Here is a 22,840-nt window from a genome sequence, read left to right as displayed (position 1 = left end):
GGCAATTGCAGGCCATGAAAGCTGGCTTTTATCAAAGGGGCCACCATCCAAATGCAGAGTTTTTGATATCTTCCAAAAATGTCATTTAGGAATACATCAAACTGCGCAAATCCACCTGGGGTCTGTTTAAAGACAAGGTCATGCTTGATCCATGCATGGCTGACACTCTTATCAATATATTCTGGTTGGCTTTTTTAAAAAAATGAGATATTTGTCTTAGCTGCAGTTTCCCTCTTGGGCTGTTTCTCACCAACACGTGTGCATGCATGGATGCACACAAGCATAGACAAGTCAGACGTCAGCTACAGGCAGAAATGGCCACACTGTGTGTGTGGCTTTGTTTGCTTGATTGTAAACCTTGCAGGGAGACTCAGTGAGAAAGGCAAACATGAGCCAGGGTGGGGGAAGACAGAGAAGGGGAGAGAAGGGAAGAGAGAGGGAAAGAGGGAGGGAGGAAGAGAGGGAAGGAAGAGAGAGGGGTGGGAGACAGAAGGGGAGAGGAGAAGAAGAAGAAGGCAGAGAGAAGGTGAGGGAGAGAAGGGGAGAGAGAGGGAAAGAGAGGGAGGAAGAAAGAGAAGGAAGAAGAGAGATGTGGGTGGGAGACAGAAGGGGAGAGAAGAAGAGGAAGGGGAGGAGGTAGAGAAGGAGAGATAGAAGGGGAAACAGGGAGGGAGAAGGAGAGGGAGGAAGAAAGAACAGAAAAGATGAGAGGCAGAAGGTGAGAGAAGAAGAGGGAGGGAAATGGTGAGGGAATAAGAGAGGGAGGGAAAGGATGAGGGGCAAAGCGAGGGAGAGAGGAAGAGGGAAAGAGGGAGAGAGAGAGTGGGAGAGAGAGGGAAAGAAAGAGGGAGAGGGAGAAGAGAGAGGGTGGAGGCAGAAGGTGAGAGAAGAAGAGGGAGGGAAATGGTGAGGGAATAAGAGAGGGAGGGAAAGGATGAGGGGCAAAGAGAGGGAGAGAGGAAGAGGGAAAGGGAGAGAGAGAGAGAGAGGGAGAGAGAGGGAAAGAAAGAGGGAGAGGGAGAAGAGAGCGGGTGGGAGGCAGGTGAGAGAAGAAGAGGGAGGGGAAGGGAGAGGGAGAAAGCAGACTTTTTCAAATGGCATTGGGCCAAGGTGATTGTGTGAAAAACAGGAGTGTAGCTTGTGAGGCTGTAGCTCACAAGAACTTTCCATTTAAAATAAGGTGTCTGTAGAAGTATCTTTGATGTGCATTAGCATAATCGTGAGAAAGGTTCAGGGCATTACTGCTTTCATCCTAGTCCCGAAGGCATATTTTCTGATGCTTTCCTTGGAGTCGGAAAGCGACAGCCAACAACACTTATGCACAATTTCACCTATTGTGTGTTTACTGAAAATCTGTTTTGGACTGTTAGTTTCCCTTTGTTCTGTGGGAGGGAACTAGGAGATCGGTTGAAATTTAGCAAGATTAAAAAAAAAAAAGCTTTCCATTAGATGTTGCATCAGGTAGGCAGCACTGGGAGATAGGACCAGCTCTTGGTTGAAGAGCTAACCTCAATGCTGAAAGTTTCAGATTCTCCAAGCCACTCTTAGCTTCATATTCGTCTTGGAAATCAGGGATGATCCTACTGACTCTTGATGATGGAAAATCATCAGTGAATGTATCATTTATGAAGATACATTGGATCAAGCCAAGACACCATCTAATCAATGTTCTATAAAGGTAAAGGTTCCCCTCACACACATATGCTAGTTGTTCCCAACTCAAGGGGGCGGTGCTCATCTCCGTTTCAAAGCCAAAGAGCCAACGCTGTCTGAAGATGTCTCCGTGGTCATGTGGCCAGCATGACTAAATGCCGAAGGCTCACTGAACACTGTTATCTTCCCACCAAAGGTGGTTCCTATTCTTCTACTTGCATTTTTGCCTGCTTTCGAACTGTTAGGTTGGCAGAAGCTGGGACCAGTAACAGGAGCTCACTCCGTTATGCAGCCCTAGGGATTTGAACCGCCGAACTGCCAACCTTTCAATCGACAAGCTCAGCGTCTTAGCCACTGAGCCGCCACGTCAATGTCCTATGCCAAGAAGCAATTTGCTATTACTTTCTCTTATATGTATTTTCTATTTCCTAGCAGCCTAGAATTCCTTGGTGGTTCCCATCCAAGTAATAAGCTACCAGCTCCAACCTTAATTTCTGATCATATATAAGGCTGGCAAATAATGCATGCCGGAGAAGTCTAAGATCTAAACTCTTGATATGATCAGTGGAATCCAACGCGAGTCTGCTGGACTCATCCACCAGGTTTTTATAACCATGATTGTTTGATGAAACCATGCTCTCCAGGTTTGTTGCCAACACAAAGTCATAGTCCATGAATACTGTAATGATACTATACTTGTAGCAATAGCAATAAGATTGATATACTGCTTCACAGTGTTTTACAGCCTTCTCTAAGTTTACAGAATCAGCATATTGCCCCCAACAAACTGGGTCCTTATTTTACCAACCTCAAAAGGATGGAAGGCTGTGTCAACCAGTGAGAATCAAAGTGTTGGCAATTGGCAGTCAGCAGAATTAGCCTGCAATACTGCATTCTAACCACTGCACCACTACAGCTCCAGTGCATAAAATACTAGAACCTTGTGACCTGTCCATGGTGCTGAACTATGCTTCCGATTAGCTGCTAACTCCATGCTAAAACATAAAGTAGTTGGTTTGTTTTGGGTTTCATTTGCTACATTAGCCAAGTCATGGTGTGTTTTAAATAACGCATGTGATGCATTGGTATTGTGTGTGAATTAAACCCAGATATTGTGGCTTAATCAAATCATGGTGTTCCATCTTTCCTTTCAGATCAATGAATCTTCCAGCAAATTGCCATCTTTGACTAGAATTGCCTTCTGAGAGTCTTCCTACAGATTCATATTCTTCCTATATGTTCATATATGTTAAATTGCAAAGTATTTATATATATATGAACCATTCCACTAGTTTCAGACCTGGATATCCAAAAGTGGCCATGATGGGACACAGGGACCTCTTGCTAATATGGGCAAACCTAACTCCGTGTCTCTATAGCTTGTATAGGGACACCAACACCCAAAGCAAAGCATCCCTTTTTATTGTTTGGGGTATTTGCACAATGCACAGTAACATGCATAATGTTTTACTTAAATTGTGTGAGTTCTTTTACCCTAGAAAATATCCCCTAGCTTAAAATACGTTCCCACATTTTTCCATTTTGCAGATATTCCAATAAAGGGAAATAGATCAATAGACCTGGATACAAATCCCCAGGACTAATAATAAAGCCAAATAAACAGGTAAGCAAATGAATCAAATATATTCTTTAGTTGATGAATGAAATGGAATCAAACATCCAGCTCTCCTTTTTTTTTTTTTAACCAACGATGGCATTCCTTCCCTATTACAAGATTTTCTCTCTATTTTCTTTTGCCAGAAATACAGTTATTAAAGGGAAAAATGGCTTGTCTCCTCAAGCAATTATGAACCATTCCTGGTGGCAATTTATCTGCTTCAAGGCTAACGTTGAACGTGATTTCCCTTACAGCTCCCGATTTAACTTCCATCCCCCCCCTGTTTTAAAAGGCTCCTTAAAACAGTCCATTGGCTTCCAACAGGATGATGAGCTCTGATATAATTGCACGGTGACCAGGAGGCAATCACAGACGGATGCTGAACTTGGCTGTATGGGAATGAACTAATTAACAAAAATCCCCCACCCCCTGCTGATCCCTACCTCCAATCCTTCTCTTTTGTATTTTAATGAAAATGTGTTTTGCAAAGAGAAGAAAAAAAACAAATCTTTTTCAGATGGCGTTTGAGTTTCAAAAGAGCCATTTTTGGTACCAGATCTTTTTCAGATGCCTTCTGAGTCTCACAACGGCCATTCTCTATAATGAAATCTCATCTGATGAGATTTTTTTTAAAATTTAAGACATGCATCAATTTAACTTTTGAGAATCTTTTTTTGCTCGCACACAATGTGACTTCCTTCTCAATCCACCCTAGACCCATGTCTTCATACATAAGTAGAAACTTATGGTTAGAAAACTCTGAGTTTCTTTTGTTGTTATTAATCGGCTCCTGTAAAACTTCAGAGTGGAGTTGATTTGAACAGTGGCAGAATTATTTTGAAACAGAGCTGACTCAACTGCCATGTTATTTACTTCAAAGCCTCATTAGCCTCTTGCAAACGCTAAAATCTACAACTAAACAGGGGGCACCAAGTTCACTTCAACTGCTACCTTTTCTTCTGCTTCTTCTTTTCCTACTAATAGAAAAGAATAACAGAATTTGAAAAGGACCTTGGAGGTCTTCTAGTCCAACCTCCTGCTTAGGCAGGAAACCCTATACCATTTCAGACAAATGGTTGTCCAATCTCCAGTTTTGGTCACCACACTATAAAGAGATGTTGAGACTCTAGAAAGAGTGCAGGGAAGAGCAACCAGAATGATTAGGGGACTGGGGACTAAAACACATGAAGAATGGTTACAGGAACTGGGCATGGCTAGTCTGGTGAAGAGAACAACCAGGGGAGATATGATAGTCTTCCAATATTTGAGGAGCTGCCACAGAGAGGAGGGGGTCAAGCTATTTTTTAAAGCACCCAAAGGCCAGACAAGGAATAATGGAGGGAAACTGAACAAGGAGAGATTCAACCTGGAAATAAAGAGAATTTTTTTGACAGTGAGAGCAACCAACCAATGGAACAGCTTGCATCCAGAAGTTGTGGGAGCTTCATCATTGTGGCTTTCAAGAAGAGACTGGACTACCATCTGTCAGCAATTGTGTAGGCTCTCCTGCTTGGGGTTGGAGTTGATGATCTACAAGGTCCCTTCCAACTCTATTGATCTGTATCTGTATCTCTTCTTAAAAACCTCCAGTGATGGAGCACCCACAACTTCTGAAGCATGCCATTCCACTGGATAATTGTTCTTACTGTCATAAAGTTGCTTCTCTCCTTGATAAGTTTCCATCCATTGCTTCCTGTCCTGCTTTCAGGGGCTTTGGAAAACAGCTTGACCTGCCTGCACTCTGTGGCAGCCCCTTAGATATTGGAACACTGCTATCATATCACCCCTGCAGTTCCTGCAACTGCTCTTCATATGTTTTAGCCTCCAGTCCCCTAATCACCTTTGTTGCTCTTCTCTCTTTCCAGGGTCTCCACATCTTTTTTACATCGTGGTGACCAAAACGGGATGCAGTATTCCAAGTGCGGTCTTAATGACATCATCTAAGTAAAATGGAGATGCGAGTATCCAAGGTTGAGTTCCGCAGAATGAGGCAACCTTCAAATGGTTGTGGTAGAAATCATTAAGTACATGTGGAAATCAGTCATGTAATGGGACTCATCTTCTAAAGACCAGAGTCCATTGGACCATTAAATCCAGAGCTGAAAATTACCTACTGGCTCTGGCTGGTTCTCACCATGGCTAATGATACATATCTTCAACTCAGGGAAAGTTCTGTCAACTAGGGCCAGTTGCTGTATTTTCATCACATACTGTGTATCAGGCCTGCAATTATATTCCTTTTAGAATTTTGGCCTGCCACACTTTCTCTTATTTCATTATGCTGTTTCTTAAGTATAGTCGATGGGAGGGGGGAATAGAAGAAATAGGATTGTGGAATGTATTATTTTCATTCTTTACTAGAAGCCAAGGCCATCCTTTGTCTCCGCACTTTCACACCTGACCGGAAGCAGCTGGGTGGAGACGCCAGCGTGGAAGAAGAAGATTGGACCATGTGATGGATTGTGGGTGTGGGGACAAGATCATGAATTTTTAACTGGGTGAAATTCTGATGTCATTTCCAGTATTGGGATTAACACAGATGTGCCTAAGATGTCTGTCTTATTAAATTGGAACAAAAAGGATCGTTTTGCCTTTGACTCTGATTTAATTCTGCATGATACTTGGAACGCTGACACTGTGTTAACTAGTTTTGCAGTTATCCTACAATTGTGAAATGTCATTCTAGGGGTGTCAGAGGCAGCAAGACTTAAGGAAAATCTTTGCAATCCTTCTAGAAGTTGCAGAAATTACTACTAGTAAAGTTCAGAAGAAAATCAAACAAAGCACAGGCTTGACTGCGAACAGATATTGCCTAATGAGCACCTAATAAATCACTGGTTTTGTACTAAAACCTTGACTTGATAATTATGAATTAATTAGAGCATCGTTAGTAAATTTGACAGCACCTTTGAGACAACTGTGACCTGGATGACTGAGAATCTCCATAGACATTTAACAATGCACTTTGGGATGAATGCCCTTCGAATGATGCGGGAGTAGGAACGGATTTCCAGAAAAATTGCAGGCTACAGGAACCATTTGCGCTTCAGTCCGAGATGCAGGCAGCAAAGACTCATCCCCAACAGCCGGTGCATGTTCTCAATGGTGAAGGGACCCAGGGTAAAAAACATCCTGCAGAAAGCACAGCTCTAACTTCTCAATGAAAAAGAGCTGAAGAAGCTTCTTAGATGGGAAACAAAATGTCTTCAAAGCACAAAACCAGAAAGTCCAGCTGCCTCTTGAAAAAAAGCACCTTTGGAATTCTTAGGGCTTCCTGGGCACCCAATGGGCTCCACAACAGGGTAGTTTTGAAAAGACAGGAGGCTGGTTAAACAAGTTTCCAACAGCAACTATACTTCCAAGAACCACTCTTTTCTACGTGACACACCAAGTTTGCTTTCTTAGAGCATAAAAATAACTGGATGTATGCCAGTTTACCTGGAAAATGGGCAAATATAGCTCTTTGCAAGGCACTTAAGCTTGAAAAGAAATTACAGATTTCTCCATTTCCTTCATACAATGGGAAACCTAAATCGAAACATCCATTTTACCGCACCGTTTGCGTTCTTGAAACCCAAAGAGAATACATTACTCACATCTGGGCTTAGAGCTAAACCTCTGAGCTGACATTTCCATCTACGAAGCAATAGCAATAGCAATAGCAATAGCACTTAGACTTAGGCTGCCACTTTCCAGCCTTCTCTAAGTGTTTTACAGAGTCAGCATATTGCCCCCAACAATCTGTGTCTTCATTTTACCCACCTCGGAAGGATGGAAGGATGAGTCAACCTTAAGCCAGTCAGGATCGAACAGCTGGCAGTGGGCAGAGTTAGCCTGCAATACTGCCTTCTAACCACTGGGAGGGAGGGAGGGAGGGAAGGAAGGAATGGAGAGAGGGAAGGAGGAAAAGAGGGGGAGGGAGGACAATAGCAATTGCACTTAGACTTATATACCACTTTACAGTGCTTTACAAGACCTCGTTAAGCAGTTTATAGAGTCAGCATATTGCCCCCAACAATCTGGGTCTTCATTTGACCCACCTCGGAAGGATGGAAGGCTGAGTCAACCTTGCGCCTGGGGAGATTTGAACTGCCAAATTGCAGGCAGCTGGCAGGCAGCAGAAGTAGCCTGCAGTACTGCGCTCTAACCACTGCACTACCACGGCTCATGTAGTTCTTTATGCCTTCTGGCTTTATCCCTCCAATTATTTACAATACAACAGTTTTCAGTTCTGGACCCTGACTGTAAGTGAGCTCCTGTTACCAGCCAAATAAATTATTTTTAAAGAACAAAACCATTCCTGCTTGGTTTTTCCAAAGCATTCATTTTTCCCGGGACCGAGTTAAAATTCATATTGCATAACTAAAGGGAAGAAAAAGTATTTGCTTGCCACGTCAACCTAATTTAAAACCGTGCTTGGCGAGAGAGCTGTATACCAAGGTGCCTAGCATCAAGGCAGCTTCCAGGGAATCTGGAGAAATGCCAAAATCCAAGAAGCAGATGGTCAATTAAACAATAGAACCATTTACTTAGGTTCCAACAGTTAGAAAAAGGTTCCCGGGGAGACGACAGGCAATTGAAGTTTCGGAGAGGATAAATAAAGGAAGACCCCACCTCTGTTTGCTTAGAATTTAGAAACAGGTACTTCATTTAAATCAAGGGTGGCTCAGTGGCTAAGATGCTGAGCTTGTCAATCAGAAAGGTTGGCAATTTGCCGGTTCAAATGCTTAGCGCCGCATAACGGAGTGAGCTCTCGTTAGTTGTCCCAGCTTCTGCCAACCCTAGCAATTCGAAAGCATGTAAAAATGCAAATAGAAAAATAGGGACCACCTTTGGTGGGAAGGTAACAGCATTCCATGCGCATTCAGCGTTTAGCCATGCTGGCCACATGACTGGAGAGACATCTTCGGACAGCAGTGGCTCTTTGGCTAGGAAACGGAGATGAGCACTGCCCCCTAGAGTTGAGAATGAATAGCACATACGTGCGAGGGGAACCTTTTACCTTTATTCCATTTAAGTATTGAGTATAGAATTGGAACACGAGCAACATATGTGTTTCCATGGCACAACAAATTCCTCTTGCAAAAAAGACCACTTAAATAGATATTGAAAGGCAGGAGTGTATTCATATTCAATAATTCATATTATTGATATCCATCAATAATATATACAGTTAATTTATGACTTGTAACCACAGTTGGGCCCAAAATTTCTGTTGCTAATCTAAATGGTTATTATGTGAGTTGCACCCAATTTTACAATCATTTGTGCCACAGTAAGCAATAACACTAAGACTTATATACCACTTCACAGTGATTTACAGCCCACTCTAAGTAGTTTACAGAGCCAGCATTTTGACCCCAACCACCTGGGTCCTCATTTTGCCAACCTCAGAAGGATGGAAGGCTGAATCAACCTTGAGCCCTGTCAGGATCAAACTTCAGGCTGTGGGCAAAATTAACCAGCAATACTGCATTCTGAGCACTGCGCCACCAAGCTCCTAATAGCACTAGCACTTAGACTTATATACCGCTTCACGGTGCTTTACAGCCCTCTTGCAGCAGTTTACAGAATCGGCATCTTGCCCCCAACAATCTGGGTCCTCATTTTACTGACCACAGAAGGAGGGAAAGCTGAGACAACCTTGAGTCAGTGACACTCAAACTGCTAGCAGTGGGCAGAATTAATCTGCAGAATTGCATTCTCACCACTGTAACACCTGTAGTTAGAAAGGTCATTTTCAACCAATTGAAACGAGCCATTTCAAATTTAGTAGTCAGGTTTGAAACAGAGCTTTAAAAAAAAAAACCACAAGCATTTCAGAATCCCAATGCTGTACATTTCTACATATTCAAAAGCTGAAAGGGAAAAAAATAGAATGATTGGAATAACAAATGATTGGAATTAGTCTAAGATATTGTAGATGCAAGAAGGTGAGGTTTTTTTTTCATCTGACAGCCAAGCCTGCAGTAGCTGTATAGAATCATCAAACATATAATTATTAAGCAAAGTTGCACAGAAAAAATGAATCTATTCAAGTGTTTGTCAGTTGCATGGGAAAAAATTGAATACTTTTTTCATGTTTTTTTTTTTAAACCAGAAAAGTTGGATGGAAGAGACTTATGATTAAAGATGCATATGATTGTCCTTTCTGCCCATACAAATGTTTTTCTCTGACCAATCAATACATTTGATTAATTTACAAAAGTTTGAAGACTATCTTTCGGGTTAATTACCTTTTCTGGTTTGATTCTAACCCAAATAGCTAACTGAGCCTTCTTTAGTTGATTTAACATCAGTCATCTTTGGAGAGAGAAATGGAAGCTCCTTATTTTTTTTCCACCATGGAAATAATTTAAAAGCAATTTAGTAGAAGAGAATTGTACTCTTACCTGTTGAACAATGGTGGTGAGTTCTAAGCAGAGCTGAACAATATTGTTTTTCAGCAGCGAGTATTCTGTCACACTGACAAATGGGGACCTATGGAAAAGAGAGAATTTTAACATCTGAGTTCATTTATCACTGATAATTCCTGTAATAAGACAAGCTTTGCAAACAATTCGTCCTAGTCAACCAACAGTGAGGAATGAACCTTGAAAACACAGATTTGTTCCACTTGGTGGAGTGTCAATAGAAATATGTCAAAATAATCATCATCAAGAAGTTGGTTAGAAAAAGCTCTTAAGTAGTTTCACCTTTGCCTTTTACAATATTGCATTGAGAATAGGCCTGAACCCCAGGTGAAAATTAGCTGGATTGGATTCAGAAGACAAATTCTGTGGGTTCAGTTCAGTGGTGGGTTTCAAACATTTTTAGAACCTCTTCTGTAGGTGTGGCCTGCTTTGTGGGAGTGGCTTGCCGGCCATGTGACTGGGTGGGAGTGGCTTGCCAGCCATGTAACTGGGTGGGTGTGGCCAACTTGTAAAATGTGGTGAAACTCACTTAACAACGCTCTTGTTTAGCAACCAAAATGTTGGCTCAGAAACTCTGGCATTTGAAGCACGCAAGTCTTAAAGCTGTCAAGTTACAAGACCCTTGCAACCCTAACCCTTTAGGAAAAAAAACCCCAGGGTGTTCAAACTTGACAGCTTTAAGACTTGTGGACTTCAACTCCCAGAATTCCTCCTCTCCCTCTTCATCTTGATGTGCGGACGGGCGGGGGGAGGGAGCTGGAACCTGTTCTAAACGGCACTGTAGATTTGTGGCACCTCTTCTATAGAGGTGCCACAAAGAAGAGGTTAGAACTGGCAGGAACCAACCCCTGGTTCAGTTGCAAATCTTTGTAGCAGCCAGCCTGGGTTATAATACGAAGCCTTATATTACTACTCCATGAGTGTGAGGGAGGGACTGAGTTGATAGACTTGTTATTTTATTGGTTGGTTTTTATCCCACTTTTATTACTTTATAAGTAACTCAAGGAAGCAAACATACATAATGCTCTTTAAAAAGTAAAGGTTTCCCCATCCAGCTGTATCCAACTCTAAGGTGCAGTGCTCCTCTCTGTTTCTTAGCTGAGCAAGCCAGCATTGTCTGAAGACTCTTCCATGGTCATGTGGCCAGCGGGACGATACACTGAGGCACACAGAATATTGCCAGCTTTTGTTGTGTTCTGTCAGCTCCCAGCAGAGCTAGCTGCAGAGTCAGAGGAGGTTGGAAGGAAGGCCTGGGTCAGCTTCAGCGTCTCTGGAAGGCCCTGATAAGGAAACAGCATCAGAGGCCAGGCCTTCTGTCCTCCCCCCAGGTGGAGAGAAAGCTGTCTTGGGAGCCTGAGCTGAGTGAGAGGGAGGAACAGATGGGGTCTATCCCAGATCCGTGTGTGCGCAGAGCGGAAAGGAGAGGAGAGCAAAGGAAACAATAAGCCGGCTCTCAAGGAAAGGCAGACATGGATGCCCTTCCCTGGCTGGGAAATAAATAGTAGGGGTGTGGGGCTGACTCTTGTTGCATTCGTTTCTAATATACAGCAAGCAATTTGGATTTCTTGGCCAGGTCTGGAGTGACTAATAATGTTTGCTTTATGTTTATCCACGTGAATAAAAGACTGTTCCTACCCTGTTTGAAAAGGGGTTTGTTTTTACTTGTGAGGAAGCGGCTTATCATTACTTGCTAAGGCTGGGTCAGAACACCTTTCCACTGAAGTGGTACCTATTTATCTACTCACATTTGCATGCTTTCGAACTGCTTGGTGGGCAGGAGTTGAGACAAGTAACAGGAGCTCAGCCCGTAACAGGCGCTCATCCTGTTATGCAATGCTTGGGTCTTGAACCTCCGCTGCTGGTTTTCTTCAACCGCTGAACCATCATGCCCACATGTATGCATTTGCATCCTTTCAAACTGCTTGCTGGGCAGGAACTGGGGCAAGGATGAGAGCTCACCCCCCCCATAGAGTCTTGAACCCAGGTGGTCAGCTCAAAAGCTCAGCCTCTTTAACCGCTGAACCAGAAGTGGGTTGCTCCCAGTTTGGCCTGGATTGGGCGAACTTGTAGTGGAGGCAGCAGGAGGCTCCACCCACCTGTGCATGCAGAGAAGCATCACACATATGCGCGAGCATGAGCAAACCAGTAGCGCCAGGATTTGCAACCCACCTCTGCACTGAACCATCACACACCCCACACATAATACTCCTACCTTCTATTTTCCCCACAACAACCCTAGGAGGTGGGTTGGGCTGAGAGAGTGATTGGCTGAAAGTCACCCAGTCGGCTTTCAAGTCCAAGGCAGGACTAGAACTCACAGTCCCCTAGTGACTGGCTCAAAGTCACCCAGCCTGCTTCCAGGTCCAAGGCAGGACTAGAACTCACAGTCCCCTAGTGACTGGCTCAAAGTCACCCAGCTGGCTTTCAGATCCAAGCCAGGACTAGAACTCACAGTCTTCTGGTTTCTAGACCAACTCCTTACACCAAACTAGATCTTCCTATGTTAACTTCTTTTCCTGGAACCCCTGATATTTGGTCAGTTATTTCAACTATAGTGAAATGTCAGAACTATGGATTTATGAGCACTGTTTTGATCTTCTTCTTCAAGTCACCAATTTGGGCCATTTCCCAAACAGTCTCACTTATTATACTTGTTCTGCTTTCCAGGGGGGAGGATAGGTAAGCAACGTTTAGAGGGGCAGTGAGGGCTCTTCCTTACCCACGTCGAACTGATGACATTAAGGTATTTCCAGCGCAACTGCCTACAATTCAGTTAATCCAATGAAATTAACAAAATTAAGCTAGTTCAATGAATCCAGTTGCGATCCTTCACTCTTAGCATTTCAGTTCACTGGGTAATGCTAACATGTAAAGCATGCAGCAAAGTTCAGTTTGATTCCAAGAAAAAAAAAAACCTGAAAGACTAATGCAGAGCTCTTGGCTGGATCAAACCTTAAAATAACTCAAGTCTCTAACATGGGTAAAAGCCAAGCATTTTTGGAGGAAATAGATAGGGAGCAACCTGCTAACCAAGAAAAAACTATTATTTTCCTCCTCTTCAATTTAACAAATGGTGGTTCACCTTCCATGATCAATTGCAGCTTATCAACCCTGCTGAAGAGTAGATAAGATAGCTCTCAGCTGCTTCTGGGTAGCCCATAAATCTGACCACTTCAGGTTTGTCTGGATTTGCAGTATCAAACTGGATGGGGCTAAAAATATCCAGTCCCAAGTTAATTTTTATTTCAGCAATGCCACAGAGGGAAGGAGTAAAATCTCCCCTCCAGACGGTTTTTTTTCTGAAAATGCATGTCTGTTTTCTTCGATCTCCATCACTTACCTTCTTTTGCATTCTGTGGCTTAATCAAATCTAATAAGGTTACTGTTCTGACCCCCTCCTCCGTCCAGTAACGAATGCCGAGACAAGCTTAACTAAAATGTACTTTAATAGCAAGAAACCAACCTCTCGGTGGCTGAAAGCCAAGCAAACAAACAGATAAGGACCTTGGCAGCAACTCAGACAAACCTTGGCAGCAATCCAACCTGCCAAGTTAGTTAAAACAGTTCTCTTTAGTCAATGCGTTGACTTCTGCAAAAGGTGTGTGTGCACAAGCAGTCTTTTTTATAGTCTGGAGAGGAGCCTAATGACCACCAGCTGAGCTCTTGCGTAACTGTTCCTGACGCCTATTAGCTCTTCGATTCCGGGCACCTAGAAACAACTCACTGCTGGCTTCTGGATCACTCTCCCTTGTCTCCTCCCCACTGGTCCAAGGCTCAGGCACCACCTGGTGGCCAATCAGTCTTTCTGCACCCTGCTCGGAGTCGGAACCCTGTCCAGGGTTCTCCACATCCTCCAGAGTCGACTCATAGGGCCCCTCGCTGTCAGATTCTGGTGGCAGCTCCAACGGTTCCTGCTGGGCCACAACAGGTTACTATATTGTTTATCCAGAGGGAAGATGCGATGCATTGGATAATGGCCCACACTTTGACTTTTTTCCTCAAAATCCCAAAGTAATAGTTTAAGTAAACAGTGGAATAGAGTTGAAGAGATCTTGAAGATCTTCTAGTCCAACCCCCTGCTCAAGCAGGAGATCCTGTACCATTCTGTATAAATGGGTGTCCAATCTCTTCTTGAAAACCTCCATTGATGGAGCACCCACAACCTCTGGAGATAAGCCAGATTGATTAGTTGGTTTATGCATATAGGAAAGGATGCAAATGCATACATATGGGCGTTATGGCTCAGTGGTTGAGCTCCTGTTACTTCTCTCAGCTCCTGCCCACCAAGCAGTCCGAAAGCATGCAAATGTGAGTAGATAAATAGGTACCACTTATTACGTGGAAAGGTGTTCTGACCCAACCTTAACAAATAATGATAAGCCGCTTCCTCACAAGTAGAAACCAACCCCTTTTCAAACAGGGTAGGAACAATCCTTTTATTCACATTAACCAACCCAAAACTCCTGGTGACTGCCTGAACCAGTCCCTGCAGTTTTCTTGGCAAAGTTTTTTGGCCATGTTTTGAAGAGAATAGAGCTGGGTGGGACCTTGGAGGTCTTCTAGTCCAGCCCCCTGCTCAAGCAGGAGAATCTATACCATCCCAGACAAGTGACTGCCCAGTCTCTTTTTAAAAACCTCCAGTGATGGAGCACCCACAATTTCTGGAGGCAAGCTGTTCCACTGGTTAATAGTCCTCACTGTTAGGAAGTTTTTTCCTAAATTCCAGGTTGTTTTTCTCCCTGATTAGTTTCCAATTATTGTTTCTTGTTTGTCTTGCTTCCTCCTTCTTAGGACTGAGACAACACCCTCAGCCAGCTTTCTGCTTAAGGCAGGATCAGAACTCACTGCCTCCTGTTCACTAGCCTGACCCCTTAACATTACACCCCCATCCCCAAACTGGCTGCTTAATGAGCTATTAGCAATATAACTTCTGACTTAGAAATAGCTATCCACTTCTAATTATACAACTGCTGGATAGGATTGGAATTGTGATTGGAAAGGTTTATAAATCCAGTAAATCACCACCATCATCATTTTTCAGAGAGAGATACGCATGCAAAATATGTCAAGTTCAATCCACAACATTTCCAGTTAAGGTTGGAACAATTCCAACTTCAAACCCTGGAGAACTGCCAGCAGGCTCAATAGTATTAGAGTAATGAACTGTGTTTCCAAACTTGGTAATTTCCAAAAATGTAAACTTCAAGTACCAGAATAGCAATAGCACTTAAACTTATATACCACTTTACAGTACTTTACAGTCCTCTCTAACCAGTTTACAGAGTCAGCTTATTGCCCTCAACAATCTGGGTCCTCATTTGTCCCACCTCGGAAGGATGGAAAGCTGAGTCAACCTTGAGCCTGGTGAGATTTGAACTGCCAAATTGCAGGCAGCCAGCAGTCAGCAGAAGTAGCCTGCTGCAGTACTGCACTCTAACCACTGCACCACCATGGCTCAGAATGTTAAGCAATGGACATCCTATCTGGGTTAACATAGTTGGAAGCTATCATGGTTGGGAATAACAGAATAACAGAGTCGAAAGGGACCCTGGAGGTCATCTAGCCCAACCCCCTGTCCAAGCAGGAGACCCCATATCCTTTCAGACAAGTGGCTGTCCAATCACTTCTTAAAAGCTTCCAGTGAAGGAGCACCCACAACTTCTGAAGGCATTTCACTGATTAATTGTTCTTTCAGGAGATTTCTCCTTCTTTCTTGGTTGGTTCTCTCCATGATTAGTTTCTCACCATTGTTTCTTGTCTTTCCTTCAGGTGCTTTGAGAATAGGTGAAGCCCCTCTTCTTTGTGGCAGCCCCTCAAATATTGGAATACTGCTATCATGTCACTCCTAGTCCTTCTGGGTTTTTTGTACAATATGAAAAGGATGTGGTCATGCGTATGGAGTCTGTTACATGTGGAGGAATGGTTGATGAAGATGATGGTGGAAGTTGCAGAGATGGCTAAATTGGCTTCTTTGTTTTTAAAAAAATATTTTTAAAGATTTTTATTAACAAACATGTAAAATACACACACACAGACACACACACACACACACACACAAATTAGACGTACACCACATTTATACAATACAGTATGAACAGGAACTTCCTGTTTTTTATAATAGCAATCATCAATCGATACCGCTCACCATATATTATTTCCCCTTCTATTGTATTTCATTTAGAATTTACCATTCTTAACCCTCTTATTTTACTCATAACTATTATTTTTGAGTTTTGTTATATTCTTTCATTGATTTTTGTTTCTTTCCTCCATCCACCTATACCATTTATCCCATATCTGGTAGAATTTTGATTCTTCCTTTCCCTGGATTTCTTTAGTTAGTTTATCCATTTCGGCACAGTCCATAATCTTTCTTATTATTTCATCTTCATTTGGGATTAATTTGTTTTTCCATTTCTGGGCAAAGGCAATCCTTGCCGCTGTAAGTATATGTAATATTAAATACTGGATTTCTTTTTTGTAATTCACCGACATAATTCCTAATAAAAAAACTTCAGGTTTCCATTCTATTTTAACCCCTGTTATTGCCTTCAGTCAATTTTTGATCCTTTTCCAAAAATTTTTTGCCTCTTCACAGGTCCACCATAAATGGTAATATGTTCCGTGAATTGATTCGCATTTCCAGCATTTTGGGAGGTATTTGTTGAAATGTTTTACAGATGGCACCTGGCACCATCAAGGTTAGCTAAATTGGCTTCTTTGATTGGAGGAAAAAAAAACCAGTTATCTACATTTATGGTTGGCTGGAAACCCTTGAAATACTTTTGCATAAAATGGGACAGATGCATTTAGGAACTGTGCTTTTGATGATTAGGAAAAAAATTACCCAGATAGTAGTAAATAGGGCTTTCTTTTGTAATCATAGATTAAGAGGTAATTCTGTAATTATACTTATTTATTAGATTTTTATCTGTCTTTATTACTTTATAAGTAACTGAAGATGGCAAACATAACTAATAATCCTTCCTCCTCCTATTCTTTTCAGAGAAAGATAGAAATAGAGATAGATAGATCTAAATCACCCAGCTGGCATCCAGGCTTAAAGCGGGACTAAAACTTCCAGTCTTCTAGTTTTCCTGCAAAGGAAATTTGAAGTTCCTCCTTCTTACATCTTTTTCTTTTTGCATATTTCCGATTTTTCTTTCTTCTTTCCTTTCTTTACTGCCTTTACTCTTACCACTTTGTGTTTCTTTTTCTGTTCTTTGTAAAATCTTGAATTAACATTTATGAAAGAAAAGTACAAGATTTCAACTCTAGCTCCCAATTCCCAAAGGGCAGGGCTTTTCAACATCCAAATGCTAATATACATACATACATACATACATACATACATACAGACAGACAGACAGACAGACAGACAGACAGACAGACAGACAGACAGACATATAGACATATAGAGATAGAGATAGAGATAGCTAGAGAGATAGATATAGATATAGATATAGATATAGATATAGATATAGATATAGATATAGATATAGATATAGATATAGATATAGATATAGAGATAGAGATAGAGATAGAGATAGAGATAGAGATAGAGATAGAGATAGAGATAGAGATAGAGATATAGATATAGATATAGATATAGATATAGATATAGATATAGATATAGATATCTGTCTGTCTGTCTGTCTGTCTGTCTGTCTATCTATCTATCTATCTATCTATCTATCTATCTATATCTCTGTCTGTCTGTCTATCTATCATCTATCTATCTATCTATCTATCTATCTATCTATCTATCTATCTATCTATCTATCTATCTATCTATCCACCAGCCGTGAACGAAATTGCCAAAGGGAAATGGAATGCTGAAGACAGAAGGAGAGAATGAGAACCCACAAAGTGCATTTGCTCCTTTTAAAAAAAATAAACAGTATTCAAACTCAATTACCTGTCTAACCAGGCAAGCAAATTTTTGGCAGCACCAATCAAGTCAACGACGGAGGTAAGGAAATCATTTGGCAGTCTTCGGGAGGCCCGTCCATCATAATGACCACTCCTCCTTCTACCTGTGATGAAGTTTTGAAGATTTTTGGCAGACGCGTTCAGCTTGTGGGAAAGTGTTCTCAGATTTTCAGTCTCCAAGCCATAGTTCTGAAAGCAAGAGAGGAATTGGACACATTAAAAAAAGAAAAAGAAAAGAAAAAGAAAAGAAAAGAAAAAAAGGGAAGGGAGGGAGATGGATGGGCAGAAGGGAAAGAAGGAAGGAAGGGAGATAGATGGATGGAAGGGAGAGGGGGAGGAAGATGGATGGGCAGAAGGGAAAGAAAGAAGGAAAGAAGGAAGGAAGGAAGGAAGGAAGGAAGGAAGGAAGGAAGGGAGATGGAGGGATGGGAGGGAGATGAATGGGCCGAAGGGTAAGAAGGAAGGAAGGAAGGAAAGAAGGAAGGAAGGAAGGAAGGGAGATGGATGGATGGATGGAAGAAAGGAAGGGAGGGAGGGACATGGATGGGCAGAAGGGAAGGAAGGGGGATGGATGGATGGATGGGAGAGAGGGAGATGGAGGGGCAGAAGGGTAAAAAGGAAGGAAGGAAGGGAGATGGATGGACAGAAGGGAGAGAAGGAAGGAAAGAAGGAAGGAAGGAAGGGAGATGGATGGATGGGAGGGATGGGAGGGAGGGAGGGAGATGGATGGAAGGAAGGGAGGGAGGGGGGACATGTATGGGCAGAAGGGAAGGGAAGGGAAGGGAAGGGAAGGGAAGGAAGGAAGGAAGGAAGGAAGGAAGGAAGGAAGGAAGGAAGGAAGGAAGGAAGGAAGGAAAAAAACACTTCAAATAAGTTGACCCAGCTTTCATTTTGCACCATTTTCAAGCCACAAAAGTACCCAATGCATTTTAAATATACAGGTAGATCCTCATCTTATAATCACCATTGAGCTCAAAATTTCTGTTGCTGGGCAAGGCAGTTGTTAAGTGAGTTGTTTTGCCCCATTTTACAATCCTTTTTGTCACAGTTGCTAAACGAATCAGCTGGCTCTTCAATGAAGCTGGACTCCCCCATTAACATTGCTCATTGGAAGCCAGCTGGGAAATGGTGACAAATGGTGATCATATGACCCTAGGACAATGCAACTTTCCTAAATACATGCCAGTTGCCTTGGTGCTCTCTGAGCTTGCTTGTTTTCTTGCAGATGTTTCATTATTGTTGTGGCCCAGCATGAGCCGTTGGAGCTGCCACCAGACTCCGACAGTGAGGGGCCCTATGAGTCGGCTCTGGAGGATGTGAAGGACCCTGGACAGGGTTCTGACTTCGAGCAGGGTGCAGAGAGGCTGGTTCCCTATCAGGAGGCACCTGAGCCTTGGACCAGTGGGAAGGAGACAAGGGAGAGTGAGCCGGATGCCAGTAGTGAGTTGTTCCTGGATGCACGGCATCAAAGAGCTAATAGGCGTCAGGAGCAGTTGTGCAGTCACAGGAGGTAATTGCGCTCAGCTGGTGGTCATTAGGCTTCTCTCCAGACTATAAAAAGACTGCTTGTGCACACGTCCCTCTTTGCAGAAGTCAACGCAGGATTGAATGTCGGAGGACATTACTGTGTGCTTGGCAGGCTGGATTGCTGCCAAGCCTTATCTGTGTTTATTGCTGCCCAAGCTTGTCTGTGCCGGTTTGCTGCCAAGGACCTGTCTGTCTGTTAATTAAATGCCTTAACTTATCTTTGGCTCGGAGTATGTGTTGGTGTGGGACGAGGGGGGTCAGAGCAATTATCCAATTATCAAAATGCTCTCAGTTTATATTCTAGTGGCTTGCCCTGTCAATGTTGGTGGGGGTGATCTTGGATGTTTATTGATTGCGCTGTTTACTGTTGGCTTCTTTGACAGTTTCTTGACTGGGGACTTGTTTACTTGATTATTGGTCTGATGATAACCTTTGGAGTTAACTTATGCTGACCTGACTGCTGACTGATGGTGGAGCAGTACTTGGGCTTTTTGTTCTCATTTTGGCTGTTGACTGTTTCTTTTGTATAGTCTATAGATATTGTTGTCTATAGATATAGACTAGATAGCTGTGCTGTGCTGGCTGGGGGATTCTGGGAGTTGAAGTCCACAGGACTTCAAGTCTCCAAGGTTGAGAAACACTGCCCTAGGGCATACAAAACTTTCACCAGGCCAATTCTTGAATGCAGATCGTCTGCCTGGAATCCACACTGTATATCAGACATTAACATGATTGAGCGAGTCCAAAGGTATTTCACGAGAAGAGTCCTCCACTCCTCTGCTCACAAGAGAATCCCTTAGGTCACCAGCCTTGAAATTTTGGGCTTGGACAATGTGGAACTGCGCCGCCTGTGGCCTAATCTAAACATAGTACACAAAATTGTCTGCTACAGCGTCTTGCCTGTCAACGACTACAATTGATACAAACTCAAGGTAAACCGCTCCAAACCCGATTGCAGAAAATACGACTTCAGCAACAGAGTGGTCAACGCCTGGAATGCTCTACCCGACTCCATTGTTACATCCTCAAACCCTCACAGCTTCAACCTTAAACTGTCTACCGTGGACCTCACCCCATTCCTAAGAGGTCCGTAAAGGGGGTGTGTATAAGCGCACCAGCATGCCTACTGTCCCTGTCTTACTGTCCCCATTTATCTGCATTCACTTCCTGATTGTTTCCTGATTGCTTATTTGTACTCTATGACTATCATTAAGGGTTGTACCTACGATTCCTGATGAATGTATCTTGTCTTTTTATGTACACTGAGAGCATCCCTTTGGAATGAACTCCCCGTGGAGATCCAGACCCTCACCTCTCTCCAGGCCTTCCGGAAAGCTGTCAAAACCTGGCTGTGCCGGCAGGCCTGGGGTTGATGAGTTCCCCTCCCCTCTCGACTGGTATGGCTGTGTGATTTTCGTGTATTTTAATTATGTGTACTGTTGTTTATGTTCCCTTTCCCCCCTGAGTTGTTCGCCGCCCTGAGCCCCTCCTGAAGAAGGGCGGCATACAAATAAACCAAATACAATACAATACAATCTGTACCAAAGACAAATTCCTTATGTGTCCAATCAATAAAGAATTCTATTCTATTCCATTCCATTCCATTCTTTGTTCATGTTGGCGTTCATACCTATACTTGTTATCTCGTACATGTTTGACAAACAAATAAATAAAATTAAATAAATAAATATAAATAAATAAATAAATAAAATTAAATAAACAAAAATAACTAACTAACTGAATGAATGAATGAATGAATGAATGAATGAATGAATGAATAAATAAATAAATAAATAAATAAATAAATAAATAAATAATTTGTCAAAGGGTCAGGCTTCCAGAAATTCTTGGTGTCTTGGGACTTGGCTTGGTCTAGGATGGTCACAGTTTCCGAATTGAAACTAAGGTTAAGTCTCTCTATATCAGGGGTGTTGGCTGGGGAATTCTGGGAGTTGAAGTCCATAAGTCTTAAAGTTCCCAAGTTTGGACACCCCTGCTCTATAAGTTGTGAAATTAAAGAACGTTCATCATGTCCTCTAGCTCCTAGTTGGTGTTCCTGGGTGAATTCTGCCAGTCTTCCGCCTGTTTGTCCTGCTGTGGCTATGTCTTCTGCAACAGAAAACATTGTTGAGAGATCTCTTTCTCCAAAGGGGAAAGGTGTTGGTTGTTTCCAGCACTGAGAAGGTAGAACATCAGACAGGAAGTGAGAGACCACATAGGAAATAGTTCATCTATGGCTATGTTTTTATTTCCCCCTTTGCTTCTCAGATAAACACAATGAGACTGGAGACCCTTTTACAAAACATGGGGAAATGTCAAGTGTCTTTCCGTGTCACTGCAAACAGAACAGGGAAGGAAATGTAAAAAGCCACGGTGCCAAAAGGCAACAGTGCTGTGGGAATCAGGTTGAATCAAATGCTACCTTAAAACCCACAAATGCAACAATACTTTTTCAGTTCTGCTGTAAAATGATGTCAGTGGTGTTATGGTGTTTTATTTTGATAGGCTTGTTGCGTCTCTGGCTTCTAATAAAGTCATCCATCCATCCACCCACACATTTGTTGATCTATTGTAGATGTTCCTCTAAAAGACTCCCCTAGCTGTTCTGCTCTGGTGTTTTCCTGTTGTGGCCAATCATAGAGCTTCATTACAGCTGCCTGGTATCTAATTTATTGATACTAGCCAACAGATTTGTCTTTTCTTTTTAGATGGTGCAGAACTGTTCTCCTTTTACTAAAGATCCTTCCATGAAGAGGACAAAGGCAGTTATTTGGTCTGTAAAATTTTTTTGCTATGTTAATTTGATGCTACACAATTCTTGTCTTTGAAATGAGATTTGCAAGCTGATCTCATGGAGGGTAACACTCCAAGGACTTAGGAGATGATCTGCAGGCACATCTAAAGCTGCTTCAGTAGCAGGGATGGGATTCAGCCGGTTCGGACTGGTTCAGGCAAACCAGATGGTAATTTTACATCTGGTTCACCGAACCGGTAGTTGCAAGGACTAGCTAGCCCCACCTAACCTGCTCAGCCTCTCTCAGGAGTCTCCACACAGTCCATTTTAGATGCCAGGTAAGCGCAGGGCCCACGCGGAAGCTCTGGGAGGGCAAAACACAGGCCTCCCGGAAGTTCCGGAAGTCTGGAAATGGGCCCATTTCCGGCCTTTGGAGGGCCTTCGGAGCCTGGGGGAGGTTGTTTTTTGCCCTCCTAGAAGCTCAAGGAAAGCCTCTGGTGGGGAGGACAAAAATACCCCCCTCACCATGGTGCAGGAGGGAGAATAGGCCACACCCACTATGGCCACGCCCACCCAGCAACTGGGCAGAGAACTGGTTGCAAAAGTTTTTCAATCCCACCCCTGTTCAGTAGGAAGGGTGTTATTTCCTCCTAGAAGTGTATCTAGAGAAGTTCACAAAGCAATTAAGATTATAATAAAACAGTGGAATGTTTACATGTTGAAGCTAATTAAGATTATAATTAGGTTCAACACGTAAACATTCCACTGCTGGCTAAAAATGAACAATTAACAGTAAGATTGAGACAATGAAAATTAATTCAAGGAGAACTCCTAAAATCCTTGTTAAAAGCAAACAAACCTTTAAGTATGGAACAATATCAGATGCTTGCAATTTATGACGTACAATGCAGTGGTTTGATCCAACATTAAATTGAGCCTTAAATGAAACCAACCACATTATTC

At 42.6% G+C, this 22,840-nt stretch overlaps 1 protein-coding gene across 1 annotated transcript in view; it reads right to left on the bottom strand.

The window, feature by feature from the left end:
- The window catches only part of LOC106548733 (connector enhancer of kinase suppressor of ras 2), a 217,428-nt gene that overhangs the window by 162,566 nt on the left and 32,022 nt on the right, over window positions 1-22,840 (bottom strand). Inside the window, exons 3-4 of the mRNA XM_087727105.1 lie at window positions 17,603-17,805; window positions 9,664-9,751 (exon numbers count right to left, since the gene is read on the bottom strand). Of these exons, the coding sequence (XP_087583231.1) occupies window positions 9,664-9,751; window positions 17,603-17,805 (291 nt within the window). The remainder of the gene's footprint in view (window positions 1-9,663; window positions 9,752-17,602; window positions 17,806-22,840) is intronic.

Source organism: Thamnophis sirtalis, unplaced genomic scaffold, assembly GCF_051295495.1.
Source record: "Thamnophis sirtalis isolate CommonGarterSnake01/CBP01778 unplaced genomic scaffold, rThaSir2_p1.2 scaffold_13, whole genome shotgun sequence".
Taxonomy (NCBI): domain Eukaryota; kingdom Metazoa; phylum Chordata; class Lepidosauria; order Squamata; family Natricidae; genus Thamnophis; species Thamnophis sirtalis.
The sequence above is the reverse complement of the archived record's forward strand: the minus strand, read 5'-3'. Positions and strand labels throughout refer to the sequence as shown.